Genomic DNA, 12,970 nt, shown 5'->3' on the forward strand with positions numbered 1-12,970 from the left:
CCCCGCGACACTTTTTTCCTAAAAGAGCAAATTTTCAAGGCGTCAAATGCCTTCCTGCGCTTCATGTCGAGGCCCTCTTCAAGACGGGGATCGCCACATCATCTGCGCCCGCTGCCTGGGACCGGACCACGCAGAGGCTGCCCTTACTCGAGGCGGATGCCCCGAGTGTGACGCCCTGGGCCTCACCGAGCTGTGCGCTCGCTTCGCCGTGTTCACCGCGAAAGAGCCCACCTCTTCCGTGCTGCCATCTCCTCTGGTCGAGCCGCGAAAGAAGAAACGCCGCTCACAGAGGCTGCCGGAGCACGCGGTTTGCAGTGATGTCACGCCGGGCCAATCCCCGCGTGCTTCACCGCCACCCGAAGACTCCCCGCCGCCAATCCAGTTCACACAGGCGGACCAGCACCCCTCCAGCGGAGCGGTGGGGCTCGTCTCGTTTGGCGCGTCAGGGGATGACGAGGACAAGGATGACAGTTTTTCCTGTGATTCTGCATCCGACGACTGGCCGGGCTCTTCCTTCGGCCCCGCGCCTTCGACATTAGCGGGCACGAGCGCGGGCTCCAGCATGGACTCAGAGATCGTCCGCATTCTCTCCAAGGCCGTGGAAGACCTCGGGCTCGATTGGTCTTCCCTGGAAGAACCCGCCCGCAGCCGACTGGACAAGTGGTTCCTGCAGGGGCGCCGACAGGCCCCTCGACAAAGACCCTCCCCCTTCTTCCCGGAAGTTCACGACGAACTCACGAAGTCGTGGAAAGCCCCGCACTCCGCTCGCCTGAAGCCTTCTTTTTCTTTGTCGCTCTCCTCCATGGACGGCGCAAAAGAAAGAGGCTATGAGGGGACTCCACCCCTCGAGGAGGCCGTGGCCAATCATCTGTGTCCACCCTCCAACGCTGGATGGAAAGCTAAAGCTTCTCATCCCTCGAAGCCTTGCCGGTCCACGTCAGCTCTCGCCGGTCGCGCATACGCCGCCGCCGGCCAAGCTGTATCAGCGCTTCACTCTATGGCTGTCCTCCAGGTGTTTCAAGCCAAACTTCTCCGCAGTATGGACGAGTCTGGACCCGAGCCTGAGGCATTTAAGGACCTGCGCAGCGCCACTGACATAGCGCTGCGAGCCACAAAAGCTACCGCCCAATCCATCGGCCGTGCTATGGCTAACCTGACTGTCCTTGAGCGCCATCTGTGGCTGACGCTAACAGATATGAAGGATGCGGATAAGGCGTCCTTCCTCGATGCGCCTATCTCCCAAGACGGCCTGTTTGGACCAGCGGTGAAGGAGTTCGCCGAGCGCTTCACCGAAGCCCGTAAGGACTCACAGGCTATGCGTCACTTCCTGCCCAAGCGATCTAGCTCATCGCAGAGCCGCCAACGGCCGCCTCAACAGCAGCGAGCTAAGACGGCGCCCCCCGTTTCTCCGCCCAAACCTGAAACGGATTTTCGACGCCGCTCGCGCTCTGCCAACAGGAAGCAACCGCCCGAGCGACGGGGACCTCGGCCCAGGATTGTGCTGAACCCAGAGCCTCGTAAGTCCTCCTAGCTACAGGGAGGAAAAGGGAGAGCGCGTGTCTCGCAAGAGCCGGACCGTTCTCTCCAAAACGCCTAAAGCATTACCCAGTCCCCTTACAGGCGGCTGGAAATGTCTATACAGCAGTCAATGTGCCAGCCACACAGCTCGCCCACCTGCAAACAAACGCCGTTTTTACGGCGACACACAGAAATCACATAAAGAGCTATTTTCTGCCTGTGTCATTAAAGGGTCACGTGTCCACACCAAAGTGCGCATTCCCACATATCAAAACTGTCAACGCAGTGCCAAATGTTGTCCCAGCTCAGGCTGGACGCCCCATAAATGTAGATTGTGTGCCAACTGTTACGTATGCACCACTACACACAAGCACTGTTCCCACAGTTATAAACACTTCCCCAGTAAAAGCGGGAAGTTGTATAAGAGTAGCGCGTGTGCCCGCTGTTATGCACGCACCCCAACTCACAAACACTGTTTATATGGCCAAAAACCCCCCGCCACGAGCGGGAAGTTTTATGAAAGTGGCGCGCGTGCCTACCACAGTATATGCACCCCCACCCATAAGCACTATACACACAGTGTTAAACATTTCCCCATCTCACTCTGTGAGCATTACAGCGAGCATGCCTGTAATCTCACACGCACCCCTGCACTCGGCATTCAGCAGAGCTGCTCAGCGCGCGTCCGCGCCGCTTAGAGCTGTAAGCTCGGTGTTAACACAGAACGATTCGCTGGCGGGAGCCATACGTCACTGCGACACGCCCCCGGCCAACATTCAGCCCCTATCTGTGCGAGCGAAAGCTTGGGAAAATATCCCAGACATGCCGAAATGGGTTTTGAACATAATAAAACACGGTTACTCGCTTCAATTCGCTCGCAGACCGCCCCGCTTCACAGCGGTGGTAGAGACGAAAGTGAGAAAAGATGTTTCACATGTTCTACGCACCGAGATGCTCAAACTGATAGAGAAAGGCGCTATAGAAACAGTCCCCCCCTCTATGAGCGAGGCAGGTTTTTACAGCCGCTATTTTCTCGTCCCGAAAAAGGATTGGTGGTCTCCGCCCCATTCTAGATCTCAGATATCTGAACAAAGCTTTAATGATTCGTTCGTTCAGAATGATAACTACCAAGCATATCCTCGCGCAGGTTCGCCCGAGGGATTGGTTTCTGTCAGTGGATCTGAAAGACGCTTACTTTCACATTCCAATAGCGCCTCATCACAGGCCGTTTCTGAGATTCGCTTTCGAGGGAAAGTCATACCAGTACACAGTACTACCATTCGGCCTGTCACTGGCACCCCGTACATTTACGAAATGTATGGATGCAGCACTTTCCCCCCTGAGACAGCGGGGAGTGCGAATACTAAATTATCTCGACGATTGGCTAATACTAGCACAATCAGAGAGCCAGTTAGTGACACACAGGTCTTGGATTATCAGTCATCTAGAGTGCCTAGGTCTAAAAATCAATTTTGCAAAGAGCATGCTATCCCCCAGCCAGAATATCTCTTTTCTGGGAATAGTGCTAGACTCAGTGCAGATGACGGCGCGCCTCTCATCAGAGCGCGCGCTCACTATCCGGCGCCTTGCAACATCGTTCAGAGCGGGCGCGCGCGCCCCCGTCAAGCGGTTTCAGAGGATGCTCGGTCTCATGGCCTCAGCATCAGCTGTACTCCAGCTAGGATTGTTGCACATGCGTCCTCTCCAACGCTGGCTCAAAAGCCGTGTCCCCACTCGCGCGTGGCGCTCGGGCCACTTTTTAATCAGGGCAAATCACGGCTGCATAAAAGCCCTGACGCCCTGGAAAGCTGTCGACTGGTATCAGTCCGGCGTGAGTTTGGGTGTAAACACAAGGAGAAAAATGATCACGACAGATGCCTCCAAAATAGGTTGGGGGGCCCTTTACGAGGGCAGGCCTGTCTCCGGCTTGTGGTCAAACCCGGAGAAGCGCCTACATATAAATTGTCTGGAATTGAAAGCGGTCGCTTTGGCTCTCAGAGCCCTGCTCCCGTACCTGAAGGACGAGCACGTCCTAGTCCGAACGGACAACATGACGGTAGTCTCGCATATAAATCGTCAGGGTGGACTCAGATCGAGCTCCCTGCACTCGATGGCCAGGGAGCTCCTCCTATGGTCCCAGCGCAACCTGCGCTCGCTGAGAGCAGCGCATGTGCCAGGCGTTCTGAACCAGGGAGCGGACATGCTGTCCAGAGACAAAGTTCTCCCAGGAGAATGGTCTCTCCACCCCCTGACGATTCAGTGGTTATGGCAAACCTTTGGCAGAGCAGAGGTCGACCTCTTTGCCTCCAAGGAAAATACGCACTGCCCTCTCTTCTTTTCAAAGAGCACGGACGCGCTCGCCCAAGTCTGGCCGAGCCGCCCGCTGTATGCCTTCCCTCCGGTTGCGATGCTACCTCAGGTCATCAGTCAGATCAGGGAGGAGAAATGTGCAGTGCTCCTGGTAGCCCCACTCTGGAAAAACCAGACATGGTTTCCAGAACTGATGCAGATGATACAATCTGCCCCATGGCCGATTCCACTGAGGCTAGATCTCCTCAGGCAGGCCAACGGGACGATCCTCCATCCCCGCCCCGATCTGTGGGCCCTCCATGCGTGGCCCCTCAACGGATTCCCGGGAACCTCCCCAGTGGAGTGTTGAGAACCATCACTGAGGCGCGAGCGCCCTCTACGAGGCGCTTATATGCCCAGAAATGGAAGGTGTTCAGTGACTGGTGCAAGTCCAGGAACCTGAATCCTGACACATGCGAAGTACCGAGTGTGCTCGTTTTCTTACAAGAGCTGTTGGAGGCAGGCCGCACCCCCTCCACGCTCAAAGTATATGTGGCTGCCATAGCGGCATCACATGAACCAGTCGAAGGACGCACACTAGGGAAAAACTACCTAGTTGTTCGTTTCCTGAGGGGCGCCAGGAGGATAAATCCCCCACGCCCCCCCTCGGTGCCGATTTGGGACCTGGCCACGGTCCTGGACGCACTTAAGCGTGCCCCGTTCGAACCCCTCCGAACTGTGCACCTTAAACAGCTCTCGCTCAAAACTGCTCTCTTGCTGGCTCTCGCCTCGGTCAAGAGAGTGGGCGACCTGCACGCGCTGTCATCAAGCGCTACCTGCCTGGAGTTTGGACCTAACGACAACAGGGTTGTCATTAGGCCAAGACACGGGTATATTCCTAAAGTGCTCTCTACTCCTTTCAGAGCACAGGTGATATCTTTGGCCGCGCTATCGTCCCCAGCAGACGAAAGTGACGCTAATTTACTCTGCCCGGTCAGGGCACTCAGAGTATATTTGGAACGTTCTGCCCTGTTCAGACAGACAGAGCAGTTGTTCGTATGCTTTGGCGGCCGCACTAAGGGTCTGGCTGTATCAAAGCAAAGAATATCGCGCTGGATAGTTGATGCTATAGCGCTGGCTTATGAAGCCAAGGGCCTTCAGTGCCCCTTGGGCATCAGAGCTCACTCTACGAGAGGCATGGCCTCCTCGTGGGCGTGGTCGAGTGGGATACCCATTCAAGATATTTGTGCGGCTGCAGGCTGGGCCTCACCGTCCACATTTATCAGGTTTTATAACCTACAGGTCCCCTCATTGCACTCTAACATACTGTCGGTCTAACTATGCATAGGCTGGGGTGTGTACATGCTGAGCATTATCTCCTCCCTCATAAAATCACATCTTTGCATCTGATGTGGAGGATTTTTCATACATAACAGTACATAAAAATGTGCTTGTGTGTGTCTTTGGACGCCCTTTGGGCCGTTCCACGTTGTCCCTTTATAAAGCCCGCCTTCGGCTGGCTCGTTGGATAATTACTTCGCTCAAAAAGCTCAGGCACCGGCCTCCGGCTTAATAGAAGCGAAGTCAGCACGCACGGCGTTTTACATGGCGTTCCCATAGCGTAAGCATTACGCAATAGGAGAGACCTCTCGAAAGGGAACGACTCGGTTACTAACGTAACCTCGGTTCCCTGAGAGGAGGGAACGAGTATTGCGTAATCTGCCGTGCTTCTGCTTGGTCAATTTGCTTCAGTCGATTGAACCTAAAGAACTCAGACGACGGGGCGCCCAATATATAGCCTTTGGCCACGCCCATCCTGGCGGGCTCTGACGCGCGTGGACGCGAAGCACGCTCATTGGAAGCGGGTTCAGAGTCGCCCCGTCATTGGTTCGTGCAAGTTGCCGCAGCACAGCCAATGACCGAGCTGCCTCGCTCATTGCTGTATGCTGTGCAGCTGCAATGCGTTTTACATAAAGACTTCAATATTTCTCGAGAAAAGGAGTTTTCCCATAGCGTAAGCATTACGCAATACTCGTTCCCTCCTCTCAGGGAACCGAGGTTACGTTATTAACCGAGTCGTTTTCCACTTTAAATGCTCAAGCTCTTAAAATCTGGGTGAATTCTGCTTGGCAAATTGACTGTCGCACTGCAAACAATGCTTTTCTTACTCAGTATTTTTGTCCTGTTTCCAGTCCAAATATCTAAAAATTCTTAAATCGAGATGAATTTACGAAAGTAGTAAAATGACAAGATATTTCTTCTTTCTTGTTAATCAAAATTATGTGAGTTTTTGCCTAAAACAAGCAAAATGATCTGCCAATGGGGTGAGAAAAATAATCTTGTTTCTGTTTGAATTGAGATTATTTTTCTTACCATATTGACATACAATTTAGCTTGTTTTAAGCAAAAATTCACTTTTTAATCAATTTAGGGTTTTTCTTCTTCCAGAAAACAAGACACAGTATCTTATGCCATTTTACTCATCTAGTAATTGCATCTTGATTTAAGAATTAGAAGATATTTGGACTGGCAACAAGACAAAAATACTTGTGCAGCGAAAATAACAATGCAGTGCAATGGAATTCGCTATTCTCGTAGAATTAGAACAATTTTTAAATCTTTATAGTTATAGTTATCATCTTTAGTGCGAACAGCCCTGAAATCATGACAGAATTGACATTTTCTGGTAAATTACTATCCCTTTAAAACATTGATGACCAACTTCTCTCTGTTTCTTACATATGTAATGAAGGTAAAGTGTGTAATTTCTACATTTAGCTTAAAATATATTGACTGTTTTCAAACAGGTCTTCCCCCTGAGCATTCCCCATCTAATCAGAAACTCACACTATTGGTTAAGCCAGTGTTTCTGTGTGGACCTGGTCAAACAAACAGAGCTTGCCTTAATAGTGCCACAGAGCCACTAGTTTAACATGCCAGTGGATTATAGTTGTCTCTGCATTTTAAGACAAGTAGATCAAAAAATGACACGCTTTACTATATGACATGCTTGCAGTGATAGTGCTGTTGTTTGTTTCTAGGGGACCTCTGGGCCGGACCCCACCACAGTATATCTAGACATGAGGGCCCTGCGGCATGACAGGTGGGTGCTACAACACACACTTCTGCTTTTCCTGATGCTTATATACCAGTGCCAACTATATAACTATATATATATAATGTGCAGTTAGTTATTAACTAATATGTTATTATGTTTGATTAAAATTAGACTCTTAATTTGAAAAGTTGTTCCCACTTTATATTAGGGCGCTTTAACTACTATGTTATTTAAAAAAATAACTGTTAGGTTCAATGTACTTCTTGTGTTGATGTTGTATTGTAAAATACTTGAGGTGATACAGGTAAGGTTAGGACAGGTTTGGTGGTATGGGTCAGTTTAAGGGTGGGTTAAGAGGTAAGGGAAGGTCAGCACTCTCATTACAGATGTAATTACAGAAATCTGTAATTATTATTGATCTCTGTCTCTTTTTTTACATTGCTCAGAGTTCGATTAGTCGAGAGAGGCTCACCACACAGTCTGCCACTGATGGAATCTGGGAAGGTGAGAATATAGAAATATATATATTAGGTGTGTGACGAGACGCTTATCTCATGAGACGAGACACGAGATTGAGTTCATGAGAACGAGACACGATTTTTTTCAGAAATCCTCAATGACAAAATTCATGACTGGAAAAATTTTCTGCAGGTGCATTTTGAAATGTTTTAACATTTAACTAACAATCTTCTAATGCATGTCATTTTAGGTCTACTTAATGAGTATGAATTATCAAATGCCTTGAAAGAAAAGAATATGCAATATTTTACTTTCACTTTTAAATTCGTGATCGCGTAGCCTAGAAATCTAGACGCACCCTAGCGCCAGCAAAATGTATTTTGCAGCCAGTGTAGTGTAGCAATGTTGGCTTTCGAGCTGGAAAAACCAAACTCTAGTTAGGCCAATCACATCGTGTATTGAGTTGGCGGGCTTAACATAATAACGGCAGAGTTGTGATGGTTCCGCGTGAATTCCCTGCTACTTGAAAACAAAGAGGATGACTGCTGCTGCTGGCGAACAGCGGTCTTTTGAATCGGCTTTGGCCGTGACTTTGGAGGACTTGGAGTTAAGCTTTTCTTTGAGAAAAGAACAAAGAACATCATTTAAGTCATTCTTAAAAACGGAAGATGTGTTCAGAGTTTTGCCGACCGGATTTGGCAAAAGTTTAATATATCAACTAGCTCTACTGGTAGGAAAACGTATGGGACTCACTCAGCCACAACCGTTCGTTGCTCTGTTTGACTGTAGCACGGTCCTATTTCGTGCAGAGGGAATTTGAAAGGCAACCATTTATCCCGCCCCTCGGATTGAGGCATGCCATGGTGAGTTTCCAGACCTAATATCTTGATGTGGGCCAGTGAACTGTGATTCTTACTACACTGACTTCTTATGCTGGATGAGCAGAGCAGACTTTTACATTAGTTTATGATGGTTTTTATTTTTTTTATAAAAACAGCATAACGACAGTTGAGGCGAATGTGAGTGTAGCGGTGGAATATTTTTTGCTTATTTCACCCTCACGCTCTGTCATGGCGATATCGCGAGACAGCTTTTCACTCTACGGGAAATCTCGTCACATTTTAGTCTCGCGAGATATTAAAGGTCAATGCGAAATCTCGTCACACCCCTAATATATATATATATACTTTTTTTTCTGAAAAAACTTTTATTCTCACTAAGGCTGCATTTATTTGATAGAACATATAGTAAAAACAGTTATATTAATAGATGTTTTCTATTTGAATATATTGTAAAATATAAAATGTAATATAAACTGTAATTTATTCCTGTGATCAACGCTGAATTTTCTGCATCTTTACTCCAGTCTTCAGTGTCACATCATCCTTGAGAAATGATTATATTATGCTGATTTGCTGCTCAAGAAACATTTTATTATAAATGTCGAAAATAGTTTTGCTACTTTAAATTTATAGGAAAAATTAAGATTTTTTTTGCACCTTTTTTTGACAGTCCACTTTAAACATTATACTCACTATAAATAACCTTGTAACTACATGTCAACTAACTCTCATTAGTCTTTTGAAACACCAACTGGTGCTCATGGGGTGTTTCGGGTCTTAGATCATCAGACACCCTCACTCGGGCGACCCAGCCGCGGGTGATCAGTCCCCTTGTGATCAGTACCCTTCTTAATCCACAGCCACCTCAACACTTTTTCTGCAGCTCAGATTATGTTCTTGACGGCTTTCCTTTCCTGCAACCCTCTGATGCCAAGGAGACTGAATGTCAGGTTGCCCTGGCTGTCTTGTCTGTCTTGTCTCTGTTCGATGTTTCTTTGTTTGCCCTGTGTTTGACCACATGGCTCTGTCTATGTTTGTGTTGGCCATGTGCTCTTCTATTCCAGCCTCCTTGTTTCCTGTGACCATGCCCTCTTATTTAGTCCTTGTTTAGTCCTTGTTTGCTTGATTGTGTTCACCTGCTCTGCTATCTTTATATTGTGCTCCTTTCCCTCATGTCTTTTCTGGTTCATTGCATTCGTTGTGTGCTTGTGCTTCTTGCAGATCTTGTCAGTCAATTCTAGATGTTGTGTTCTTTGCCAGTTCTAGCATTGTATTTATTTCATTCTGATTTTTTTCCATTTTTCTTTGTTCCTAATTTATTTTAGTCAAGTTCAAGTTTTTATTTTGCTCTAGTTTTCCCAAGCTTTGTTTTTGGTTTCTCTTTTGATTTGTTTATTAACTGATCTTTTATTTCTTTTCTCTCTAGTTCCCTGCAAGGTTGCAGTCTTTATTTATTTTTTGCAAGTTTCCAGTTATTTATTTCTAGACTTTTTTTTCTTTTGTTTGTTTACTTATTTATTTAGCTAGATCCTGTTATTACAGTATTTAGTTTCTTTATTTGATTTTCTCTAGTCTAGTCGTCAGTTTTATTTTGCTTTTATATCTTGTTGTCTTGGCTTGTTGAGTCTTGTCTCGTGTGTTGGCTCGTGTTGCTCCCTGGTCGTTGACGCTCCTGGTCTGGCAGCTAGTCTGCTACGTCTAGTCTTATCAACAACTGTCAAGCCTCTGGTTCCCTGAGCTGCTGCCTTGTCTCCATCTTTGGCCGTCACATCTTTGCTGTCTCATCCCTGCACAGAACCTGTTCTCCAGTTGTGTGCCCTTGACCTACCTGTTCTCCAGTTGTGTGCCCTTGACCTACCTATTCTTCAGTTGTGTGCCCTGACCTACCTTTTCTTCAGTTGTGTGCCCTTGACCTACCTGTTCTTCAGTTGTGTGCCCTTGACCTACCTGTTCTCCAGTTGTGTGCCCTTGACCTACCTGTTCTTCAGTTGTGTGCCCTTGACCTACCTGTTCTTCAGTTGTGTGCCCTTGACCTACCTGATCTTCAGTTGTGTGCCCTTGACCTACCTGATCTTCAGTTGTGTTCCCCTGGCCTACCTGATCTTCCGTTGAGTGCCCTTGGCCTACCTGATCTTCAGTTGTGTTCCCTTGCCCTACCTGATCTTCAGTTGAGTGCCCTTGACCTACCTGATCTTCAGTTGTGTTCCCTTGACCTACCTGATCTTCAGTTGTGTGCCCTTGACCTACCTGATCTTCAGTTGTGTTCCCTTGACCTACCTGATCTTCAGTTGTGTGCCCTTGACCTACCTGATCTTCAGTTGTGTTCCCTTGACCTACCTGATCTTCAGTTGAGTGCCCTTGACCTACCTGATCTTCAGTTGTGTTCCATTGACCTACCTGATCTTCAGTTGTGTTCCCTTGACCTACCTGATCTTCAGTTGTGTTCCCTTGACCTACCTGATCTTCAGTTGAGTGCCCTTGACCTACCTGATCTTCAGTTGTGTTTCCTTGACCTACCTGATCTTCAGTTGTGTGCCCTTGACCTACCTGATCTTCAGTTGTGTTCCCTTGACCTACCTGATCTTCAGTTGTGTTCTCTTGACCTACCTGATCTTCAGTTGAGTGCCCTTGACCTACCTGATCTCCAGTTGTGTGCCCTTGACCTACCTGATCTCCAGTTGTGTGCCCTTGACCTACCTGATCTCCAGTTGTGTGCCCTTGACCTACCTGATCTCCAGTTGTGTGCCCTTGACCCACCTGATCTCCAGTTGTGTGCCCTTGACCTACCTGATCTCCAGTTGTGTGCCCTTGACCTACCTTATCTCCAGTTGTGTGCCCTTGACCTACCTGATCTCCAGTTGTGTGCCCTTGACCTACCTGATCTCCAGTTGTGTGCCCTTGACCTACCTGATCTTCAGTTGAGTGCCCTTGACCTACCAGATCTTCAGTTGTCTGCCCTGCCCTATTGTTTGGACTGTTTTCCTACCTCACCTATCTTGTGGTGTTAGGGTGATAACAATAAATAACACCCCTTGCATAATCTGCATCTGGGTCCTCCCTCTTAGAATTCGTGACACTGGATGTGCCCGATGTAATGACTGCAAAACCCCTGCAGCTTACCTCAATGGGCCTTCCAACCAGTGCATGTGAGCGGAGCGGTGTGGCCTGCGTGACGTCCTTGCAGTGTGATTTGGAAACTTCAACTGCTTCCCTAGATCGACCTTCAATAGCCAGTCATGTTGCATGCTGCCTAGTTGAGGCCCAGCCCTTCACCTGAGGTCTTTCTCCCTCTCTGACAAAGATGATGTTGTGCCTTGTTTTATACTGATATTGACTCTGCTGTATTCCAGTGCATATGGTAACAGCAACTGTTTTCAGCACCTGTTGATGGTGCCACCTGTACCTTCCCTTTCCCAATGCTTTTGGGCAGCAGCTCAAGATGTGCTCCAGGGAACCTCTTCTCAGGCTCAGTCGGCATGTGGGCTGTTGGCTAGACCCCAGCAATACAAATTAGATGGGCTTGGAAAGACACTATAGATTGGCTGTTTCAGAAACTTGAGACAATTGAAATAAAGTGTTACAGATTTTATTTACTATATAAACTTATCATATTTCTCAACGCACACAGATTCTGCCTGGGGTGAAGGTTATAATCGCCAACACAGAGACCAAAGGACCTCTAGGAGATTCTCATCTGGGAGAAGTGAGTTTCAAATATGGCAGCAAGTGTTACAAAATGCAGAGAACCACATGTGGCATGTTACCAGAAGAGTCTGTTAAAATGTATTATGTATTGTAATGTGTAGTGAGCTGATGCGACTATATTAAAAAACAGATCTGGGTGAGCAGCCCCCATAATGCCACAGGATACTATACGGTTTATGGCGAAGAGGCGTTGCATGCGGACCACTTCAGCACCAGACTGAGCTTCGGTGATACGCAGACGGTCTGGGCTCGCACCGGATACCTCGGCTTCCTGCGGCGTACAGAACTCACAGATGCCAGTGGAGGTACTGTATACATCAGATGAAAACCAAACACACTAGTGTCCCTTTTCAGGATGTTTCTGAGGTGACTTTTCTATTTAAAATTTTTCTCAATAAAAAGCTGATTCGATGTATACTCTGACGATTTTAATAGCTAAATTTTCTATTTAGTTTTAATTCATTTTTGCTGTGTACTCAGCAAATCAGTAATGACAGCAAGAACAATCAGTTGTGTCGTCCAATAAATCAATGATGTTTTGCATTTTATTCCAGAGAGACATGATGCCTTGTATGTGGTTGGATCTCTGGATGAGACTCTTGAGCTGCGAGGAATGCGTTACCATCCCATTGATATTGAAACATCTGTAATAAGATCACACAAGAGCATTGCAGAGTGGTAAGCAATATTTTTAAAATGTTTTCCTTGTACCTCATAGAATTGTGTTTTATTAGATAAACCTTTTATGTAACAGTAATAATATTACAGCAGATTATTTTAATCTTTAACTGTAATATAGAGCTTTATTACATTCAATTCCAACAATTGAATGAACATTAGATTAAATAACAATTTACACCAATCATCCTGTTCAAAAGTTTACACCCCCTGGCTCTTTATGGATTTTTCTGTCTTGGGCATCACTGAATGTTTGGAGCATTTGTAATAGTTGTGTATGAGTCCCTCAGTTGTCACCAGTGTGAAAAGATGGATCTCAAAATCATACAATCACTGCTAGTAAGGAGTCAAATATGCAGAAGATTACAAACAAGGGACTCAGGAACAAGCACTACAAAAAAAAACAGTTGTGGATCATCCA

General features: G+C 47.2%; 1 protein-coding gene across 1 annotated transcript in view; it reads left to right on the forward strand.

Moving 5' to 3' along the window:
• The window catches only part of dip2a (disco-interacting protein 2 homolog A), a 127,376-nt gene that overhangs the window by 109,183 nt on the left and 5,223 nt on the right, over positions 1-12,970 (forward strand). The window contains exons 34-38 of the mRNA XM_077240162.1: positions 6,849-6,910; positions 7,312-7,369; positions 11,795-11,869; positions 12,002-12,176; positions 12,426-12,549. Coding sequence (XP_077096277.1) covers positions 6,849-6,910; positions 7,312-7,369; positions 11,795-11,869; positions 12,002-12,176; positions 12,426-12,549 — 494 coding nt within the window. The remainder of the gene's footprint in view (positions 1-6,848; positions 6,911-7,311; positions 7,370-11,794; positions 11,870-12,001; positions 12,177-12,425; positions 12,550-12,970) is intronic.

This window comes from Siphateles boraxobius, unplaced genomic scaffold, assembly GCF_051911475.1.
Source record: "Siphateles boraxobius isolate OS27281-9 unplaced genomic scaffold, OSU_SipBor_1 100, whole genome shotgun sequence".
Classification (NCBI taxonomy): domain Eukaryota; kingdom Metazoa; phylum Chordata; class Actinopteri; order Cypriniformes; family Leuciscidae; genus Siphateles; species Siphateles boraxobius.